The sequence below is a fragment of the Chenopodium quinoa genome, unplaced genomic scaffold (genome assembly GCF_001683475.1).
Source record: "Chenopodium quinoa cultivar QQ74 unplaced genomic scaffold, ASM168347v1, whole genome shotgun sequence".
Lineage (NCBI taxonomy): Eukaryota > Viridiplantae > Streptophyta > Magnoliopsida > Caryophyllales > Amaranthaceae > Chenopodium > Chenopodium quinoa.
The window spans coordinates 10,929,932-10,952,305 of NW_018743292.1; the positions used below are offsets into that span (position 1 = coordinate 10,929,932).

The 22,374-nt window shown below is 35.7% G+C and overlaps 2 protein-coding genes across 2 annotated transcripts; one reads left to right on the forward strand and one right to left on the reverse strand.

The window, feature by feature from the left end:
- Positions 1-5,890: 5,890 nt before the first annotated feature.
- On the forward strand, positions 5,891-11,417 carry LOC110737004 (transmembrane protein adipocyte-associated 1 homolog). The gene is made up of 6 exons (XM_021917351.1): positions 5,891-6,429; positions 9,581-9,772; positions 10,497-10,656; positions 10,758-10,854; positions 10,948-11,029; positions 11,121-11,417. Exons 1-6 carry the CDS (start codon positions 6,127-6,129, stop codon positions 11,196-11,198), a joined length of 912 nt encoding a protein of 303 aa, XP_021773043.1. The 5' UTR covers positions 5,891-6,126; the 3' UTR covers positions 11,199-11,417.
- Positions 11,418-18,658: 7,241 nt separating this feature from the next.
- LOC110737005 (acyl carrier protein 2, chloroplastic-like) lies at positions 18,659-21,574 on the reverse strand. Its single transcript, XM_021917352.1, has 4 exons — positions 21,344-21,574; positions 20,072-20,161; positions 19,303-19,425; positions 18,659-19,005 (listed from the first exon to the last, which is right to left on the reverse strand). The coding sequence occupies exons 1-4, from the start codon at positions 21,398-21,400 to the stop codon at positions 18,886-18,888; spliced, it is 390 nt and encodes a 129-aa protein (XP_021773044.1). The 5' UTR covers positions 21,401-21,574; the 3' UTR covers positions 18,659-18,885.
- Positions 21,575-22,374: the final 800 nt, after the last annotated feature.

A 22,374-nucleotide genomic window follows, 5' to 3' on the forward strand; every position in this document is an offset into this window, starting at 1 on the left:
CTTAGATAAATAAACTTAACAAAAAGACTTATGTTCTCTAGCTGGATTATTTCATCATACGCTGAATTGTTAGGATACTTGGGCTTCACGCAGTCCAGGACTAAGTTCTTGTTGTCCTTCTTTCTCCAGCTCCTTGCTGGAACTTCGCAGGCCAAGTTCTTATAGAACTTGTTGTCTTCAACGCAGACCAAGCCAGTCTGAAAGGAATGGTGTCCTTCCAACAAGTGTATTCTTCCGATAGAGGGTGCAAAATTATTACAGAGCTAATTCTTCAGTAAGGTCAAGTGATCGGAATTCCTAGGTGGAGGCCGCTTCCGATCAGTAATATCGAGGTACAATTGATATTACAGCTTAATCTTAACTGAACCCTTCGGGTCGAACCCAATCGAATCACCGATCCGAGACGACGAATTAATCCGAAAGGATTTGATGAGTCGACAGAGTTTTACGAATACAGACGTCGGAAATTGAGCCTAGGGCGTCGAGACCGAGCGTCGCAAAATCACAAGCAACAAGTATGAGCGTAGCCGTAGCTAGGCTAGGCTAGCTCATCACAAGCCTAGCGCACCATGGTGTGCTAGGCACTATCGCAGCCTAGGCGTGCCCTGGCAGCCCATCGCAAGCTAGCAGCATGCTAGCATGGGTGCCTGGGTGCGCATGGCAACCATCGCAAGCCCCACAAGCACCAGGCAGCCCATCGCAGCTAGCAGCGTGCTAGCCTGGGTGCCTCGGTGCTCATGGGGACTATCACAGCCCTATCGCACCAAGCACAGCACCCAAGTACATGTGCATAAGTGCGAGCACCATTGCAGCCCCCTAACACCACGCACAGCACCATCGTTGTGCTAGGCACATGCGTGTGTGCGTGTGCGTGTGCACCATAGCACAGCAAGCTGGCAAGGTAGTGTTGGCCTTGCGTGAGTGCTAGGCACCATCGCAGGCCACGCACCAAGCACGGCTAGCTGGCAGGCAGCGATGGCCTTGCGTGTGTGCTAGGCACCATCGCAGGCCACGCACCAAGCACAGCGCTAGTGCGTGCTAGCCTGGATGCACGTAGCTGTGCGAGCATGGGCGAGTAGTGCTGGCGTGCTAGGTGCCATGCGGTATGCTAGTGCGTCTGTGCGTGCCTCACACCAAGCATAGCAGTACTAGGCACTGGTTGATGCGTGTGCGAGGGATGCATGATGCGCAGCGTGGATGGTGCGAAGGAAGGGGCCAGCATGCGTGGCTCGCTAGCAGCACGCATGCTGGCTGTGCTAGCGATAGGATGCGAGAGAAAGATGCGTGTGCGTGCGATAGGCAGTGCTGGGCAGCCAGCAGCACCAGCGCCTAGCGCTGGCCAGCACCAGCGCCTAGCACAGCCTAGCATCAGGCATGCGAGGCTGCTGGGCAGGCACATGCTAGCTGGCTGGGCTGGCCAGCACCATGCTAGCTGGCAGCAGCCCAACACCCTTCTTAGGTGAGGCGGTTTTGGTGAGGGGTGGGGACCAAGCTTGGGCAAAGCCTTGAGGAGCAAGGCAATGGTCCCCCCACCCATTCATGGTCCTCACCTAACCTCCTCTCTCCATTTGACACTTGTTGCATTGTGATTAGATTTGTTTATTAATTTATCTTAGAAATAAATTAATTAGCAAAATATACATTCTCCCACATTGGTTGGGGAATGAAATACAAGGGTTCATTTCCCTATAAATACTAAGCTTGGGTATTGGGAAATAAACAACCTTGAGTGGAATTAAAAAGGCAACTCTAAGAAAAGAGTAAACCCTTGATTCGTAAAACTCATAGTTATTTTGTCCGGGTCTTGACTAACCTTCAAGAATTAGGACGCTCGGGTCGGGTCGAGGGTACGATCCGTCGGAGATCTCGTCTTTTCGGGATTTTGAAGTAAGAGCTCTTTGGGAGCGAAGCACGCGTCAAAGGTATAATTCTTGTTCTTAATCTTATTTGATTAAGTTTATTATGCTTGTTTAATTGCTTTAATTAAGGGGCGGGTCTTGGTGGGTTTCCTTCCGCGTAGTGACGGGTCACTACGAAACCCTACACAGTCTTCTTAGCTTGCTGTCAAGCTCCTGTTAGGGAACCTTTCACAGTGTTCCTGTTAGGGAACTCAATTAGTTTAATTATGGAACTCTTCTTCTACTCTCTTTAACTTTCCTTAGGATCTCCTTGAGTCTTCATAGTCAAGTTACTCTTCCATTTCTCAAGTCAACTTCACCTGTTCTAGTTAAGCATTTAGAGAAATCGCATTAGTTGAAGTTTGCTTTTATTCATCATCATCATAACTCTTAAGCTTCAACAATTTCCCCCTTTTTGATGATGACAAACTTAGCAAATTTTGAGCAGGAAAGTTAAATACAATAGAAGGTCGTATTTTTGATTTTTTAACAAGAAAATAAAAACACACAGAAACGGAAACAAAAATAACTTAAGAAAAACTATACCAGAGAAAAAAACAAACAAAAACAAACTATTAAACTATTATTTACACAATATTAAAGAAATCTTTAACACTTTATCAACTGGATAATTGAAGCATTTGACATATTTATAGAGGCAGATCGAGCAGCAAAAATAAACTGTTAATCTTGGTTATTAAATTAGTGATACTTTGTAAGTATGAAAATCATACATGCAATAATTGTTCTTTATTTCAGATCATCTTTTTAGATGCATTCATTAGGACTTTCTACAAAAATCTACATACATAGCATCAAAACAAAATCTACATACACCCAAGGCACACCCAATAGTATTTTCCACTACTAGAAAACAAGCAATTTTCGGCGGAATTTTCCGTCAAAAACATCCTGAAATCCGTCAGAAAACGTGTTTCCGACGGAATTCAGTCTGAAAACGTAGACGTTTTGGTAGGAAAAACGACCTTTTCCGACGGAAATCTTGTCGGAAGCACTTTTTCGATGGAATTCAGGCATCAGAAGATATTTTACGGGCTGGAAAAGTTCGTTTGAAATTTCCGACAGACAAAATTCCGCCAGAAATTTTCGAACGGAAATTCCGTCGAAAAATGCTTTAAAAAAAAAAGGCCCACCACCGCCACTTGCCCCTTACATCAAACCACCACCACCAGCCAACCCCCTCTCCACCTCTCTCTCCCCAAATTAACCGACTACATTTCCCAAACTAAACCCACCCACCCTAACCCTTATCCCTAACGACCTGACCTAAACTCACCTAAGCCTTGCGCCAGGGCATCCTGACCTAAACCCACCTAAGACCACCGCCACCGACAAATATAACCAGAAGACCACCGTCACTGACAAACCCTAAGCCTATATCTACACCACAATTACCCGAACACAAACCACCCACCGCCACCACAATTCCCCGAACGCAAACCACCCACCACCATCGCAATTTAACCACACATCACCATAACATTTAAAAAAAAATCTCAAAAACCAAAAAAAAAGGAACATACCTTGAATTTTACCAACAAAACCCCGAAATTGGCTTGAATTTGGGTTTTAAAGGTCAAATTCGACCATGAAAACTCTAGATCTAGAGTTTTCATGGTCGGATTTGACATGAAAAACTTTACTTTGTTCAAAAAATTAAAACCCCAGTCGATTTTTCATGCGTTAGATGTTGCGAACTTTTAATGGTGCGATTTTGTGAGAAAGAAAGAAAGAAGAAAGGAGAAAAAATCGGGTGGGGGTTAACTTGCGGGTTTAGATCCGGGCTTACGGAGAAGAGGACGAGAGAAGAGAGGAAGGAGAAGAGGAAAGAGAAGAGGAGAAGGAGAAGAGGACGATAGGAGAAAAGAGAAGAGGAGAGAGAAGAGAATCAGATAAAAGGACTAGAGGAGAGAGAAAGAGAAGAAGAAGAAAGAGGCGAAAAAAGAGGAGGTAGGCTGAGTGGCAGGTTAGGTTAAAAGAGTTTAGGGCTTGTTTTTTTTTTAACAAAATATATTCCAACGAAAATTCCGTCAGAAAGTATATATTTTCCAATGGATTTATATTCCGTCGGAAATTTCCGACGGATTATAATTCCATCGAAAATTTCGGTTTTTCCGACGGAAAAACGTGTCCGTTGGAACGTATCCGTCGGAAAGCGACTATTTTCTAGTAGTGTTCTGCTTATTTAGTATTTTTTTTGTTTATTTTAAAAGGAAAATTTAACAAAAACAGACCAACCTTTTCTCCATTCTCCTAAAATGCACTAACCTTTAAATCTGCCCAAAATAAACCAAAGTTTCTAATTATTCTCCCAAAATAAACCCAACAGGTTACCTTACCTGTTATACTAGGTAAAATTACACATGTCATTAAATTATTGGTCAAGTTTTTTTTTTAAAAAAAATAATTAAATAAAAAAAAAACAAAAACAAAAAAAGAATCAACCCCGCTCCTTCCTCCCACGTGAACCAGTCCCCACTACCACTGAAACACCCTATAACTACCTCTTCCCCGCCGGAGCAAACCCCGCCAGAGCAAACCCCCTTCTCCGTTAGCCCTACTCCCCTTGCTTCCTCGCCGGCCCTTCCCTTTGCTTGAAACCACCGACAGTGAAAGCGATTTGGTTGAATGGTTCGGTTTAGGGGTTGGCTTGGTTCAGTTTTGGGGTGTGAATTCGCTGTCTAGGGTTGAAGATGTTGGAGAAGAGCAGTAAGGAGGGCAATCTTTTCAGTTCGAGACTCGATTTGTTGTTGTAAGCGGTGGTCGGAGATATGGGAGAAGGGTGAATGGTGGCCGTGGTATGTGGAGGCGATTGTAGGGGAGTTGCTGGTGCATGTGGCGAAGGGATGATGATGTGATTGGTGATGTCATGGTTGTTGTTTGGTGGCCACGGTCGGTGGTTGTTGTTTACCATGGTTGATTGTTGTGGGGGTGGCTGGCATTGGGGTGGTTGTTGTTTGGTGGCCACGGTTGATGGTTTTTGTTCACTGACGGTGGTTGTTGTTTGTTGTGGTTGATTGGTGATGTCGTGGTTGTTCTTTGTTGTGGGGGTGGTTGGCAGTGGGGTGGTTTGGGGTTTTTATTTTTTTATTTTGTTAATTTAAAAAACATAATTAAAGGTTTATTAAAAAATATTGAAGGAAAATAAAAAAGTAACCGGTTGTTCAGGTCACAGTTCACTTTGGTTTATTTTGGGAGAATAATTAGAAACTTTGGTTTATTTTGGGCAGATTTAAAGGCTGGTGCATTTTGGGAGAATGGAGAAAAGGCTAGTCTGTTTTTGTTAAATTTTCCATTTTAAAATTGGAAAAAAAACCTACTATTGAATGCACCTTACACCCGAAAGTATATATAAATACTTCTGTTCCTTATTGTATGCAACAAAAGAATATTTTATGTCTCACAAATAATACCCCTTTCTTTTAGTATAAGGCAAAAGCTAAAGAACTCCCGGATAAGATGATTAAAAATAGGAATATCAACTTAGAATAAACATTAATTACACCGATCAACGCAAAATTTTTCATTCCCAAATTAATACTCCCCCTATCCCTTATTTACATGCCTACTTTCCTTTTTGGGGGTTTCAAAATTACAAGCCTGTTTCAATTTAAAGAATGTACTTTTTAACAATATTCCCTCTTTTTAATGAGTTGTCATCATTTTTTTTTTTTTTGACATCATTTTTTAACACTTTTTCTTTCCATCTCTTCAATAATTACCAACTACCTTTTATTTCTCTCTAACCCCATATGCATATTTGTACTTCTCAATCATGGCTTTTAAAGAATCTCTAAATTCCTTAATTCCCGTATAAAATGGGAAGTAGACATATAGATAAGGAAAAGAGGGAGTATAAATATTTTAAAGGGTTATCCAATTCCCTGAGAACGTTCGGTCATTCGTTAGCAAGATCCATAATATAATATCCGTATATATAAAAGGTGTTGGGGACTTTCCATAATGAGATTAACGAATGTAATGACAAATTGACAAGATACAATTCCTGAGAATATCCAAGGTGTCATTGAAATTCCACTTTCTCTCTCCTAATCAACCACTAATCAACTTATTATCAAATCTCCGGCAGCAGAAAACAGAATACCAGTAGCAAGCAAACTTAGGGTTCGTAATTCCCCAAAATCCCCAAATTGATCCCTCTCAAATCCCAATGATCAGCTAAAAACCCTAAAATTTACCGAAGAAAATGTCATCTCTACCACTATCCCAATCTCTCGAAATCCCAATTTCATCGGAATCCAATTCTTCAGCCGAAACTATCAGTATCAAACCAGATGATCATCAAGTTTACAACTGGTTGTTGAATTGCCATGGATTTTGGCACAATATCTTGCTAATTTTACCTTCCGCTTTGTTCCTTTTGTACTTAGCATTTCAAGTGAAGAAGAGCTACAGGAAGCTTTGGGTTGGAAGGTCTCACATTATTAATTCGTATTATGGGATTGTTTGGCTTGTTAGTCTCCTTAATTTCACTTGGTGTTGTCTTCAGGTACTCTCTTTTTCTTTGATTTATGATCCTGTGTTGTTTTATCAAATTGGGTCTTACAGACCAAAAAGTCAATCTGGGTTATTTGGAATTTAGTGTTGTAGTTGAGTAATTGTGTTGATGTTGTTGAAATTTGTTGATGTTTGTCCTCTGATTTATGGATTTTTTTAACTTAAGGAGATTAGCAAAATGAAATGAATGGGGGTGTGATTATTGGTTAATAGTTGAGAAAGAAGTTAAATATTGAGCTTAGGTAGATTGGTATCGTGTCATTGGGAAGGAACACGGACCGAAGGTTTATAAGCACGTAAAGGTATATTTAGGGAGTGGGAATAAACCATTAGAGATGTGGACTAAGGCATGCTTGGATCCGGGTGTGGAAAGAGAACATAATTGGTTTGCTGGAATATGTTGCATATTAGATGGGATGATATGCTTGATTGTGTATATCGTGATTTAACCGGCATTTGTAGAGGGATCAGAACAGGGTGTGAAAAGATTTGGAACCAAGCATGTATTTGTTATTCATGTTTGTGCTTGTGTAGAAGCTGCAATGATTATTAGAGACTTGTTATGCTTATGTTTTTTCGGTTTAAATTTAAATACTCATTTGGTACTAAGTTAAGATTTTGCAAATCTAGAGTTTTGCTTGTGTGTCAAATCTTACTCCGCTACCTAGCACTTCTCATTGTAGGAAACGATTAATTTAGTGTCAAAACAATCATAACTAATAATCTTGTCTTAAACTGGGAACTCTTGCCAAATTTGCTCATTGAGGCAGCCTATGAAGTACTAAATTTGGACCTTTTAGGGTTAATCAGTTTGTGACAACTTTTAGTGTGACTATTAAACCTCTTATTTGACTCCTTCACCCTCCCCATTTTGCCTTCTACCGAGTATTTCCTATGATTTTGGCTGTAGTGGGATGGAGTGGGATAAGACTGGAGTTTGCAGTAGCTTATGGCAGGCTTTGATTTAGCTAGTTGGCTAGTAGAATTTATGCCAAGTTTTTCTTTTGAGGCGTGATAAAGATTTGCTTAAAAAGTTAATCCTCACTAATATGTTGAATGTATAATATCTTACATCATGTTTCCAGATTTCATCAATATCAAATTTCTTATCATTTCATATGTAGTACTATCTAGTAGCTACTCTTTCCAATATTCTAATCGCGTTTGGGAATACAATCTTTTCAAGAGACATGGAATCATTGTGTGAAATTGTATAACCTTTGTAAATTGTAACTATAACCTTTTGTCTATTATCTGTATGTCAAAAGTTGAATTCTTTAGCAAAGGTGAATTATGTGGGGATGTCAAATGAGAACAAGGACGGTACATTGCAAGGGGATACAATGTCACGACATATTTGTCTTTACTAAGGAACTAGGTGCTCTAGGGAAGAAAAGAAATCCGCAAGAGGGCATGTGCGTCTCTAGTGGCTTGATATTCAGGAATCAATCTCCCCTTCAGCTTTGAGATAATTTACATGGCCTGCTGCAAGCCTGCTATATCCTAGGGACTGCACCCTTATAATCCTCTCATACAGATTTGGCTTGTAGTGGCTCCCACCCTCTCCCTCCATTCTCGCATTTTACTTTCTTTTGTATGCATATATGCTCATAATTGCACTGTTACTTTGTGTTTCTCTGCTCTAGATTAGTACAAACAGAGCGGTCATGTTTATTAGTTTACCATCACAAATTCATTATTCATCATTTATACTTCTCTCGGTCTTTTAATATCTTAACATTATCTTTTACTTCCTCTTCCTTTTTTCGCCTTCTTTCATTTTGCTTTGTGAAATGACTGATGGTCAGAACGTACAATATTGATCGATTTAATTTCTAGAGATCACCTTCATCATTGTTTTCTTCCCTAGCCTTTTTTTCAGACTTTTGTTATGGTGGCAAGGAAACTAAGACATGACTTGGATTTTCAGGGAATCCCTTATGCTCTTGTTTGATATTGGAGTGACTGATTTTGTATCTTATCTGGGTGCACATTGGTCAGAATAATTTCTTTTGGTTGAAAAAGTTCGAGTAAGGTATGTTTTACTTGGGGCTATAGCAGAAATTTAGGAGAAGACTAGGAGCGGGGCCAGAGGAAGGTCAATGGCGATAAAAAATATTTGACTTAATATTATCTACACTTACTACATGCCTTCATCTGAGATGCTGTGAGCCAGTATATATTATCTTATTACTCATAAGAATAGAGTATGGTGTGGATGAATGGGAAGATGTGTGTATTGAAGTATTTGAGCTAAAGATGAATCCTGGAATTTTGTCCGTTTTCTGGGTTTGGAAAAGCACGTATCAATAACAAGAATCTTATGATATGCTGAGAATCTTGTATGATAATCATCCACACCTAAAACATATTTTTTTCGCTCTTTGGTAAATTACAGTCTAAACTTTTTTGAAATACCAGATACTCCATACTTATTAATTGATAAGAGTGTTATTTTCACTTTTTTTATTTTTTTTATTTTTTTTTTTTATGTTTGATGATTTCTGATCTGGTACAGCTGCACTACCATACTATTTTAAATATGAGAAAAATCTGGCTAAGGTGTTGTTTGGTCATACCATCATAATAGAACTGCGTATCACTTTGCTCATTATCTATGTTTCAGCTAACATGCGAAAGCTCTATTGTATAGTCTTTGAAACAGTTATGCTCTCTTTATCACTTCCTATCTTAAGCTGTAGTGACTTGATGTGGTTATCGTTAGATCTGTTATATTTTTGTTTCTTAGACCTGCTAAACATTCCGTTACTTTCTGAATGCTAATTACCAGCCCTATCTAATAGTTATTATCTGTTAATTCATTCTCCTAATTGACTTGAGGTCACTTGATAGTTTGTTTTACGTATCTCATTAGGTTTCAGCTTGACATATAGAAGAGTCAGTTTCAACACTTGCTATTAGTAATTATTTCTGGTCAATATTTTGGTGGAAAATTTATCAACGTAATTCTTACTTTACCTTCACATATATTTAAAAAAATTATACCTGGTGTTTTTTATCCTTCTTTTCAGAGATTGAGTAAAACATGTAGGAATTAGATCAAGTCAATTTTTTTTTTTTTGTGCATGGTGCAGGTGTCTGAATCTTAAAATTATTTTATCTCATAATTTTTTTGATTACAGACTTGGGAGTGTACTCCGGGAAAGACACTACCATGGAACCTTCTATCACTATTCACTACTTCAGGGTTACTTTTTCTGGAAGTGAGTTTGATTGCTTTTCTTCTACAAGGAAATTATGCAAGTGGGACAGAAGCTTTGACTCGTACTTTTGCTATCTCCGCCATCCTAGTTGGTTTGGATGTCTTTCTTAAGGTATTCCTTGATTATCTCTACAAGTTATCTTACTTCGTAGCTATTAGGATCGAAGCAGGGTTTTTTTTTCTTATTTCTTTTTGAGATTTGGCTTAATCAACTAAGTGGAGCTGATGAGTCATGAATAAAAAATGAGGACATTTTGAATGATGCCACATTGGCACTATTGACCTTTTTTTTAAGTTCATTTGTTGAAGTACCTTGTGCCCTTAAGACTATCAAAGCATCAAATAATTTGTCTCTTGCCAGGCCAGATAGCTGTAAAACTAATCTTTGGGGTTGGTGGCTTCATGATCACCCATAAATACATTCTCTTAATTACCCTGCTAAATACCTATGTCCCTTGATTTGATAGAGTTCGTGTTTTTATCTTTCACCTGTATGATAGTTTTGTAAATTTATGGCCATGTTTGATATAAATATGTATTTGCTGTATCTTAGAATGGAGCTGAATTATTATGAATTTCATTTAATTCTTATTGAGGCATTTATAAAATCCGTTGATGGCTTCCATTATTAGCTTCATATAACTTTGCCTCATTATGATTATAATCTATGGTGTTCATCTGTCTTTCATTTTTCATGGCATACTAAATTTCTAGTTTATCTGTGCTAAAAGATGTGTACACTTAACATATAAACATCAAATTTTTGGTCTGTAAGCTAAAATGCAGTTTCTTTCATGGACTAAATGATGATCCAGTTTATAACTTTTCCTCTTCAGGGAATTTATGTATTTGCATTTGGAGTCCCATTGTTCATTGAGAATAATGACGCACATCGAATGAAGTGGGGCTTGTGGATTGTGCACAAGCTAGTGCTTACTGCAGTCTATGGCTTCATACTTTTCATGTACCATTCCAGCTGGAGAGAAAGACTGCCTGGTGAGTTTGGCGTGTATGGTTTTTCATTACTAGTAAGAGTTATAAATACTGAAGATGCAATTATTTTTACTTTCTTTCACATGGTATTTATTGCTTTGCAGCAAGACCTGCATATCACAAGTACATCACTATCATGTTCGGTGTAAATGCGTTGGCTCTTTTTGCTTGTGTTCTCAGTGGAAGTGGTTTTGGGTTCTGGTAAGATTTTGGTTGTGTATGTTGTTGTTAGTTGCCGCTTCACTGGTAGTCCGGCTCCACCAGCTTTCAATAACCTTGTTCTTAACTCTGCAGGCTGTACGACACCCTAGATATATGCTACCATGCATTTTACCTTCCTCTCATATACGTCACCTTTTTAGCAGATTTCTTTCAGGTAATCTGTCTTTGCAGTTTTTTAACTTTCTATCCATGGTAAATGACCTGCTTTCTGATATCATAATTTGCTTGTCTTGGTATAATTTAAGGAGGAAGACTTGAATTTGGAGCATGTATACTACTCAGAGATGAAAGATGCCGGATTCTTTGATTCTGATTGGGACTAAAGACGCTGTAACCTTTTTGTTTGCTGCTTGTAACTTTTTAGTTTGTAAGTAAATAGAATTGCTCGTGTATGTTGGTATTAATAAGTACTGTATATTAATTGTTATGTAGAACATCCTTTGTTTTAATTTTTAATGCTCAACAAACTAGTGCACAATGTAAATGGAAGCCTCCGAGACATTTGCCATCTCTAATTCTTAACCGTGTAGCCATGAAAAGTACTCTGTAAGTCTGTATTACCCTAAAATATGGGAAATGATTTTAGCACACCATAAATTGATTTTGGCACACTTTATAAGAGAGCAAAGTTTTTTTTATACTCTTTTCATATGAGGGTGTGTCAATATCAATTAAGAGTGTGTCAATATCAATTTTCTGAAATATGTGCTGATTTTTAAAAATCATCTCAAAAGAGGAAATTCTCGATGTAACTATATTCTATTTTGGGAAGTGACTTCTTTTTATTGGAAATTGGAATAACAATATTGAATGTCTCACGTTGAGTCAACATGAATTAACGCCTTTCATGGAGTATGTTGAAAGGATTTTGTGAAGAAGCTGATTCATCATTCATGGGGGTATTTAATTCACAAAGCCTGGTTTTCTTAATTACGGTGGACTTTTATGAAATTATTCTAAAACTGGTTAAAATTATCCTAAAAGTATTTGAAGTTACCCTAATGTATTAAAAAAAGTTACTATTTTTCTAACATAAAATTTACCCATTAGCCTTCATTCTTTTATTAATTAAATCCTTATGTTACTGTAAAAAATAAAATAAAATAAAAAATATAAAAATAAAATTATATTACCCTTCATAGCATATATTTAGGATACTCCCCCCGTCCCTTAATTAGATGACTATTTTTCTTTATTATTGAGTAATAAATGCTAAAAATAGGCGTCTAATAAAGGGATGGAGAGAGTATAAGTTATTGTTTATTGTACTTTACAATACTTGTAAAGTTTTTATGTATATGTAGATGCCATATTTTTAAACCTATCATTGATACAAACAATGATATGTAAGGGGTGTGTATTCTTTTGATTTAAAATGTTTTGACGTAAAACACCATAGATTTTTGTCAAAGCGCAGTACATCATATAACTAATATGTAAAATTAAATTTTTAGTCAGGCCACGAAACAGCGATATTTGGCGTTTTAATTTTTTTGCCTTAGATTAATTTCTTAGGATGAAAAGTTAGTTTAGATTTTTTTTATTTTTTTTTTCAAATTAGGATAAAAAAAGGTGAATATGTTTAGATTAATACTAGATTAGTAACCGTGCATTACACGGTGATGATAAGTAATTTTTCCTAATTTATATTATATGAAATAAGTAATTTATAAACTTTTAATCATGATCATATATATGTTTTTCATTTAGCGGGATTACAAAAGTTTACGGCTCTTTTCATTCTCTTAATTTATTTATTCCATAATCAAATATAATCAACTGAGCATTTTGAAGAAATCAAAGAAAATAAAAAGTACTCATACTTTCTTATAACATGTTGAACATTTTTGTTTATATGGTTTTTACCGTAAAAGAGGTGAGCATATATAGTCATATGGTCTATGAAGTCATATTGTTGTGCAGACATTTTCATATATCCTGCAAGATGAGAAAAGTTACTAACGAATCATCATAATAATTGATATCAATATGAGTAAAGCCAAATTGCAAACTGAAGTATGGAAGACAAATATTTTCATACCTTCAACTACATAAGACACGGTGAACAAAGTTAACGTTGAAAAAAAAAAATGCAATGCATATACATATATTAAAACAAAACGTCAATCATTTTGAATAATTATTCCCTTTTTTTTTTAGTTTTACACTTAATATAATTATAACTTGAATACAATTCACTTTGGCCAAAAGTCAGTCAATTTTCATTTTGATAGTTTTCGTATTCATAGTTTATAGCTTATTTTTTGGATGGATATAGGTGATCTTTTTTTTTTTTTTTTGAATAAATATAGGTGATCTTATGCACTTTCAAATCTTTCTGTATTTATAGGCCAACAACAGTAGTAGAATGCATTATTATCTTATACATGTTAATATGTTATTATACAATATAAAGTATATTTTTTTAAAAAATAAAATATAAAAAAGTCATTGATGACATCATACATAAAAAAGGCGGGAATTTTTTTAATGAAGAAGCGACACATAGGATAGGGAGGGGGTGTATGATATCAGCAACGTTTTGTTTTAGTAATAGTTAATAGATTTAAAAAAAAAAAAAACAAACAAAACAAAAAAAGTTAGTTTAAATTTTTTTTTTCAATAAAATTGAATAGATTTTTAGGATAAAATTATTGGTTTAGAGTTTTATTCTTGATAAAATTTCAATATTTCATTTGTAAAAGTTAAATTATAAATTACAATAAATGTCTTATAAATTTGTTAACTTTTAAATATCTATATATATACTTTTTAAATACAACGCTTCTTTTGTGCAGCTCGGCTGGATACACCATGTGGTTGCTTGTAAAAGAACAAAGTAACCCCTATAAAACTAACTGAATAATCCCTATAACACTGATCGAGTAACCCCTAAAAAACCGACGAAATAAACCCTATAAAGTTAACCAAGTAACCCCGATGATGGTTGCTCGCGTGTAACCATTTTACGTATTAGAATCACACCCCATCATCAGCCACAATCTTTGTTTCATGTCATAATTAACCAAAAATGCTTGCAAAGAGGTTTAAACACTAACTCTCCTTAAATAAAGACAACACTTATTACCATTTTAAATGCAAATAAATCGTGTTATATGTATCTACATATAAATATATAAATCAAGTACATATAAGAATGTATCATAAAAGTTAAAGTAATCCAAAATAATACATTGTTGTCATGGTATTATTATAATTTACTAAAAAATAAACAAATCTTTCAGGCTCTTTAAGATTTGTTTTTTTAAAAAATATAAACACCTGGACCAATGCCCAGGTCATAGTGTCACACGCTAGTTAATGTTTAGACATTTAGCGAGAAGTTAACAAATTTATACGATAATTATTGAAATTTATAATTTAATTATATATATATATTGAAAATTTATCGAAAACGAAAACTCTGAATCAACAATTTTATCCTAAATATCTATTCAAATTCTATTGAAAATAAACTCTAAACTAAATTTTATCTTAAAAAAATATATTTGTATCCAACTTTTTTTATTTTATAACATAACTATTGAAATTTATAATTTAATTTATAAATGACTATTGTAATTTTATCGAAAATAAAACTCTAAACCAACCATTTTATTCAAAAAATTTATCTAAATTTTAATGAAAATAAAATACTAAACTAAATTTTTTTATCTTAAAATTTTATCTAAATGTATCCAACAATTTTATCCTACAAAAATATATCCAAATAAATCATACACACAATATCAATAATTAATTGTACCCTATGTGACGCAACACTTGGCACAACGCTGAAACGTCAAGTGTCGATGTCCTGTGGTCTGCATAATCGTACGATTTTGTATATTAGTTATATGATATAATATGATATATGATACGATGACAATGATTGAAATAATATTTGTAGTTGCATATTAAAACATATCATAAATTAATTTATTTTTAAATACTCATTAAAACGATATTTTTGATATAAAGATAATAAATTTATAAGATAATTATTTAAAGTTATAATTTAATTTTTGGATATGAAATATTGGAGTTTTATCGAATATAAAACTCTAAACCAACAATTTTATTCTAAAAATATATCTAAATTTTATTGAAAATAAAACTTTAAACTAATTTTTTAATCCTAAAAATATATCTAAATTTTATTGAAAATGAAACTCTAAAATAACTTTTTTTATCCTAAAAAATCCAACTTTTTTATCCAACAAATACATATCTAAATAAATCATATGTTTCATAATAATAATTAATTATTGTCTACATATGTGACATGACACTTGGAGAAAAATTAGAATGTTAAGTGTCGTTGTCTTGTGCTCTGGCTAATCGCAATGGCATTATATATTGGTTGTATGATATGCCTCAAACCCTTAAAGTATGAGAAAAAAGAAACCTTAAAAAAAAAAAAAAAAAAAAAGTGAGTTTGGCTAAGGGATTGTTTAGTTCACTTTATTTTTGCGTATATGATTTGATCAGAACTTATTTAGTTTGATATGATCTAATCTAATTGTCAAATTTGACCAAACTTTAACCTTATGTGTACGATAATCAACAACAAAAATATAGTGTATTTTATTTATATGAATTTTTTATAAGTTTTTAATTACGAAATCAAATATATTTAGCGATAAAAAACACACGTAAAATGATTAAGTATGTCAGAACTAATTTTTTAGATCAAAATAAGGTAAATTAAACATAGTCTAGCTGATACTACTCGTGGGTGTCAAATCAAAGATATTCTCCGCCCTCTTGTTCAGACACACAGTTATAAAAAGTCCAGCTTACACAAGGTGGCAAATAAGTTGTACAACAAATTAACTTGGAAAGCCAATTTACAGGATTCTCAAAATGTCAATTGGCTCTAAAGATTAGAGGGTTTGATAAGAGATGGAATTCAATCAAAAATTTTATTATTGATAAAGAAAATTTGAATTTATATCTTAAGGACAATATTTACTTGTCAGAACTGTAACACAAACAATAAACTCACAAGAGGTGGACAATTTCATATACTGGTCAAAACGTTCAAACAAGACGTGTATCAAATTCTAAGTAACATAGATGAAAAAACGGAAAGAAAATTTTCAAGTGCTCAATCCCACTGCACGAACCCAATATCTCCATCCATGGATGAAATCCCTACATTCTACTTGTTCTGAAGCTTCTCAATCACATCTGTTGCTTCTCAATTCTAAACTGAATTGCAGTTTCTTTCATGGACTAAATGATGATCCAGTTTGTACCTTTTCCCCCTTTAGGGTATCTATCTATGTATTTGCATTTGGAGTCCCATTGTTCATTGAGAATAATGACGCACATCGAATGAAGTGGGGCTTGTGGATTGTGCACAATCTAGTGCTGACTGCAGTCTATGGCCTCATACTTTTCATGTACCATTCCAGCTAGAAAGAAAGACTGCCCGGTGAGTTTGGCCTCTATGGAAATTTCATTTCCAGTTAAGAGTTATAAAAGCCGACGATGGTATTTATTGCTTTGTAGCAAGACCTGCATATCACAAGTACATTACTATCATGTTTGGTGTAAATGGGTTTGCTCTTTTAGCTTGTGTTCTCAGTTGTGTCAGTTACTATCATGTTCGGTGTAAATGGGTTGGCTCTTACATCTATGTTGTGTAAGTTGTTGTTAGTTGCCGCTTCACTGGTAGTCCAGCTCCACCAGCTCAATAACCTTGTTCTTAATTCTTCTGCAGGTCGTACAACACCCTAGATACATGCTACCATGCATTTTACTTTCCCCTCATATATGTCACCTTCTTAGCAGATTTCTTTCAAGTAATTTGTCTTTGTAGTTTTCTAACTTTCTATCCATGGTAAATGACCTGCTTAATGACCTGCTTTCGAATGTATAATATATCTTGTCTTGGTATGAATTCGGGAGGAACACTTGAATTTGGAGCATGTATACTACTCAGAGATGGAAAGACGCCGGATTCTTTGATTCTGAATGGGACTAAAGAGAGCTCTAACCTTTTTGTTTGCTGCTTGTAACTTTTTAGTTTGTAAATAGAATTGCTCGTGTATGTTAGTATAAAAACTACGGTTATTTCATGAAATGCCACTGAGCAATTACAAAATTCACCAAATGCCATGAATCTTTTCAAAATTCACCAAATGCCATGAACCTTTTCAAAATTCATCAAATGTCATGAACCTTTTCAAAATTCACCAAATGTCACCGAGTTTTAAAAAAAATCACTGAGTACCATTGATGACTCACAGCCGTTAGTTGACCGTTAGTTGACCCCACCACTTGCCACGTGTCACTTTCTGATTGGTCCGTTTTTTAAAATAAAAAAAAATAACAAAAAACTTTTAAAAAAAAAAGGAACTCAGAGGTGGCCAGCCACCACCTCCTCCTTGCCGTCGAGCCCCCTGCCCACCCCAAAACCCTAGCCACCACCACCCCCTGCCGCCGGGGCTAGCACCGGAAGGCGCGCCGGCCACCGGCGACTCCTCCCCTATCCCTTCGCGACTCCCTAACCTGCGAAACCCCACCCCCCTTCCTCCACCACCCCGAAACCCCACTCCCCTTCCTCTCCCTCTCCGTTAGTTCACAACCATCGCAGCAAACTTACCACACCAACTCCCACCAGCAACACAGCCGTGCTGCCATACTCCAACACAAGAGTATGTTGTCCCAAGATTGATTCCTATTGCCGGCCATTCTTTATTCTCTATTTCCACCCTTAGTTTTTTTTTTTTGTGACATTGCTGTTTATAAAGAGAGGAGAAAAAAAAAAAAGAAAGGATGGACATTTCGCGGGTTCGGGGGTCGCGACGGGATAGGGGAGGGGTCACCGGCAGCCGGCGCACCTTCTGGTGCTAGCCCCGGCGGCAGGGGGTGGCGGCGGCTAGGGTTTTGGGGTGGACAGGGGGCTCGACGGCAGGGAGGAGGTGGTGGCTGGCCACCTTTGAGTTCCTTTTGTTAAAAAAAAAATTTGTTGTTTTTTTAAAAAAAAAATTTCATATTTTAAAAAACGGACCAATCAAAAGGTGACACATGGCAAGTGGTGGGGTCAACTAACGGCTGTCAGTCATTAATGGCACTCGGTAAATTTGTTTAAAACTCGGTGACATTTGGTGAATTTTGAAAAGGTTCATGGCATTTGGTGAATTTTGCAATTGCTCAATGGCATTTCATGAAATAACCGTAAAAACTATATTAAATGTTTAGGTAGAACATCCTTTGTTTTAATGCTCAACAAGGAATTTTGTGAAGAAGCTGATTCGCGGGGTATTTGATCCACAAAGGTACGAGATACCAGTAAGTGGTTAGAAGGGTTTAAGCTAATACCAATGTTTTTGATCCACAAAGGTACGAGATACCAGGAAGTGGTTAGAAGGGTTTAAGCTCATACCAATGTTTGGTTGATGACTTTCAACAATTTAAAATTCATGTCTCAAACCCCTACGAGACCCAAAAAAAAAAAAAAAAAAAAAAAAAAAAAAAAAAAAAAAAAAAAAAAACAGTGAGTTTGGCTAATAGTAGAAGACAAAAAAAAACTTGTTTCAAAATTAAACCAATCAACATTGTAAGTTTTCGACCTTATCCAATATTTGGAATGCAACAAATTTGTAACTTTCAGTAGCATGATTTTGCAAATTCAGACAAGTTAAAATCCAGCTTAATTAAGGTGGCAGATGAGCTGTAAAAGAAATCAACTTGGAAAGCCAGGGTTGTCAAAAAATTGTCAATTGGCTCTAAAAATAAGAGGCTGAGATAAAATTCAATCAAAATTTTGCTATTGATGAAGAAAAATTTGAATTTATGACTAGGGTAATATCAACTTAAGCAGAACTGTAACACAAACAATGCTCACACGAGGTGAGTCAGGTGACCAATTTCATGTGCTGGTCAAAACGTTCAAACAAGACGTCTAGATCTAAATAGCATAAGAAACACGCAAAGAAAATTTTAAAGTGCTCAATCCTACAAAGCCAATATCTCCATTCATAGATGAAATCCTAGAGTCTACTTGTTCTGAAGTTTCTCGATCATATCGGCTGCTTCTTGAATAGTTGTAATAGTTTGTGCATTCTCTTCTTCAACTGTGACACCGAATTCCTCCTCAAGCTTCATCACAATCTCCACCTATAGAATAAAGTTTGTAATAACTATTAACAATTGAAAATTAGAAGTAGATGAAACCAATAGTATGTCCTTATTCTTAATAATAATATGTAAATCAAGAATATATTCTTAATCCGACGTTCAGCATCAAAATTAACAACACTTTATACTTGATCAAAAGGCTTGAAGGTGTAAACCTACCAAACTAATCACTTCTTAGACTGCACTTTATATACACAAGATACTGATGAAATAAAGAACATACATTATGAGTTTAAGACTCCTGTAAAAGTAGAAAACATAACTAAGGATACTTACTGTGTCAAGAGAATCAGCTCCGATTTCTGAAAATTTTGTTTCACCAGTAACTGTAGCATCCTTTGTCATAGCTAGCTGCTCCCTCACAATGCTGCTGACCTTCTCAAGTGTCTCGGGCTTGGCCTGCGGAAGAACACCAAAAGAAGAATATTACAATCACAAGCTTAAAAGTAGAAACTACTCGTACCAAAGCAGATTCCTGTTGCATGAAAATGTAATGATGTCCATATTGATTGTGACAAACCTAACTTTTGCAATCATACTTTGAAAATTTTCCATCATATCTAAATATTATTGATATGATTAATACACAAAGGGATAACATACTATCGCCATGTGTTACTATTCCCTCAATGTGATTTGGCGCCACATCACCGTTACGTGTCACCCTATGCATCATCACTCAAAATTCTTCATATGTGTAACCTTCGTATTTAATTAATTTCCATGTAGAATGTAATTTCTAAATAATTGCACATTAAACTACAATTTAATTTGTAAGAAATCAATAACATACTAATGGTTGTTTCCTTGGATGCTATTTTTTTTATATTCAATACCAATTAAGCAATTATATACATAGTAATATCTACAAGTATTTAAACTTAAGGTAATTTCAATATCCGCAGCATCGTCCAAGCCACAATCTAGTTACATAATGATTACCCAAAAAAACCCAAAAAAAAGGACTGGTCATTGCTGCTCACACTTCACAAAGCAGAAAAACGAAACGAAACACAAAAATAAAGTGGGAAAAGAGAGAACATACAGCACATGAGATGCTCAAGCCTCGTGGCTTCACTTGATTTGCCCTCCAGAATGACACTGATGACTTCAGGCCATGGTTCTTGGAGTTAAACTGTCAAGAAATAAAATTAGCAAAGCATAAGTTCACAACTAACTTACAATGCAATATAATCACCAATTCTGATTCCTAATAAACTGAAATCATTTACTTCAAGGTTCAAATGATGATAAATAATACAAATGTCAAAAAAAAAAAAAAAAAAAGGAAAATGAGCATTTGAGAAAAGAAATGCAAGGGTACTGATCATACACTCATCGAACACAATACAGGTGCATACAATTCATGCATGTCTTTTACATATGTGAAGTGAAACTCGAGAACTCGACAATAACTAGATGAGGCAATGAGGGGCATAGCACATCATAAGACGAGTGCGCTAATTGAAAGTTGCTTTACTAACAAACGTTTGTTGAAGTGAAACTCGAGAACTCGACAATAACAATATACATCATGAATAGACCCCCAAAAAAATAAAAATAAAACGACAGTAAGATCACAGCTTATGGCATAAAATCATAGTGACCTTATCAATTTAAATCTGTCGTACTAAATTATCCTACGGAACAAATAAACTACACGCAGATCTCCCCTGAATTAGGCTATTTAATATTCTAAACGATTGGTATCGCTAATACAAAAGACAGCACAATCAAATTTAACACAAAAAAACAATGCTTTAAACTAGGAATTTCCCAATTATCCTTATTCATAAATTTATATAGCTCCAAAATAAATCAAACTACATAAATAAAACTAATCTGAGAAATCAAAATTCAAATAATCCAATGCAAATACACTAAATTCTTCACACTAAAATTTCGAATGATCAAACCAATTATTTAATATATAACATAATAGTTTCCGCCTTATAATACAAGCCGAATTTGACTTATTGAGGTCAAAATAATAAAAAAAAAAATTAGCAACAAAATACTCTTGTATGAGAGATCTCGTTAGATTCGTCTCGATACATACATTCAAATTATAATATACGAGTAATTTTTATATCTACCCAATCGAAGAAATTAATTAATAATAGAAAGGTGCACATCATTAAACCAAACTACCAACAAATTAAACAGATGAACAAATATCACAACCTTAATGCAAAACAACAAGAACAAATCAGTTGAAACAAAAATCGATTATATCAACAACAGATCGAAAACCTAATTGATTCAGATCCAAAAAAAAAAATGGCGTAAAACAAAAGAGAAAAGGAGAGAAATATACCGAAGAAGGAAGAACGGCGCACTTGAAGGAGACGGAAGAACTAGTGAGGGAAGCCATTGAAGAAGCTTAGAGAGAGAGGAGAGTAGAGAGAGAAAGAGAGTGGAGAGCAGAGGAGAGAGAAAAAGAGAGAGAGATGGAGAGAAGAAGAGAAGGGGTTAAAATAGTAGGGAAGGACGGAGAATACGAAGAGCGTGAGAGTAGTGATGGGATATAAACGGATACACCAAACTCTCTCTTTGCTGACCTGATCTTCCCTTTGCCTACTACTACCTGCTGTCTATTGTATTTGTGTTGCCCCTCTTTTTTTACGGATTTTTTTTTTTTTTTTCTTGGGTTTTTTTTCCAATGTTTTTGTTTACTCTATGGTGAGATTGTGGGCTAACTAAAAACCAAAACTATTGTGAGGAGAACAAAATTTTAAGAGTTATTAATTCATGTCACTAGGTAGGGGACTTGGGGTTCAACTAAAGAAGTAAATTTGAGTAACTGGGTAAATTTGATTGAGTCAGGTAGGGACCTAACAAACGAGTCGTTCAGATCGGGTACGAATCGGACCAATTTTGGGTCGATCAATATTCGGGTCAGGTCATTCGGGTTTCAGGTCAGTTTTGGGTCGATGGTTATTCGAGTCGGGTCTGGTCAATTTGAGTTTTAGGTAAGTTTTGGGTTAATGGTTATTCGGGTCGGGTCGGGAATCGGGTCGACACTTCAAGTTAAGATCGGATCAATCAATTCGGGTTAAGATCGGGTCAGGTCACTTCGGGTTTTGGGTCACTTCAGGTCGGGTCGCTTCAGGTATTGGGTTAGCTTCAAGTCAGGTCAATTCGAGGTTGGGTCAACTCCACGTCGGGTATGGGTCGAGTCGGGTCAGTTTCGTGTTCGAATCAATTTCAGGTTGATGTTTCGGGTCACGGGTCGGGTCAGGATTGTGAGGTCTAGGTCGGGTGTGATTTAATTCAAGTTTGAGTCATACTAAATCATTGTGCTAATACAAGTCAAAATATGGATTGGTTACTTTCCGTCACGTCAGA

What these genes read in the sequence shown, in the direction of transcription:
- LOC110737005 (XM_021917352.1), bottom strand. Translation starts at nt 21,400, where the DNA reads ATGGCTTCCCTCACTAGTTCTTCCGTCTCCTTCAAGTGCGCCGTTCTT. An exon ending in GCGCCGTTCTTCCTTCTTCG is followed by an intron (nt 20,162 to 21,343) that starts GTATATTTCTCT and finishes ATTTCTTGACAG; the next exon opens with TTTAACTCCAAGAACCATGG. An exon ending in GCTTGAGCATCTCATGTGCT is followed by an intron (nt 19,426 to 20,071) that starts GTATGTTCTCTC and finishes GTTCTTCCGCAG; the next exon opens with GCCAAGCCCGAGACACTTGA.
- LOC110737004 (XM_021917351.1), top strand. Translation starts at nt 6,127, where the DNA reads ATGTCATCTCTACCACTATCCCAATCTCTCGAAATCCCAATTTCATCG. An exon ending in CTGGAGAGAAAGACTGCCTG is followed by an intron (nt 10,657 to 10,757) that starts GTGAGTTTGGCG and finishes ATTGCTTTGCAG; the next exon opens with CAAGACCTGCATATCACAAG. An exon ending in GGAAGTGGTTTTGGGTTCTG is followed by an intron (nt 10,855 to 10,947) that starts GTAAGATTTTGG and finishes TTAACTCTGCAG; the next exon opens with GCTGTACGACACCCTAGATA.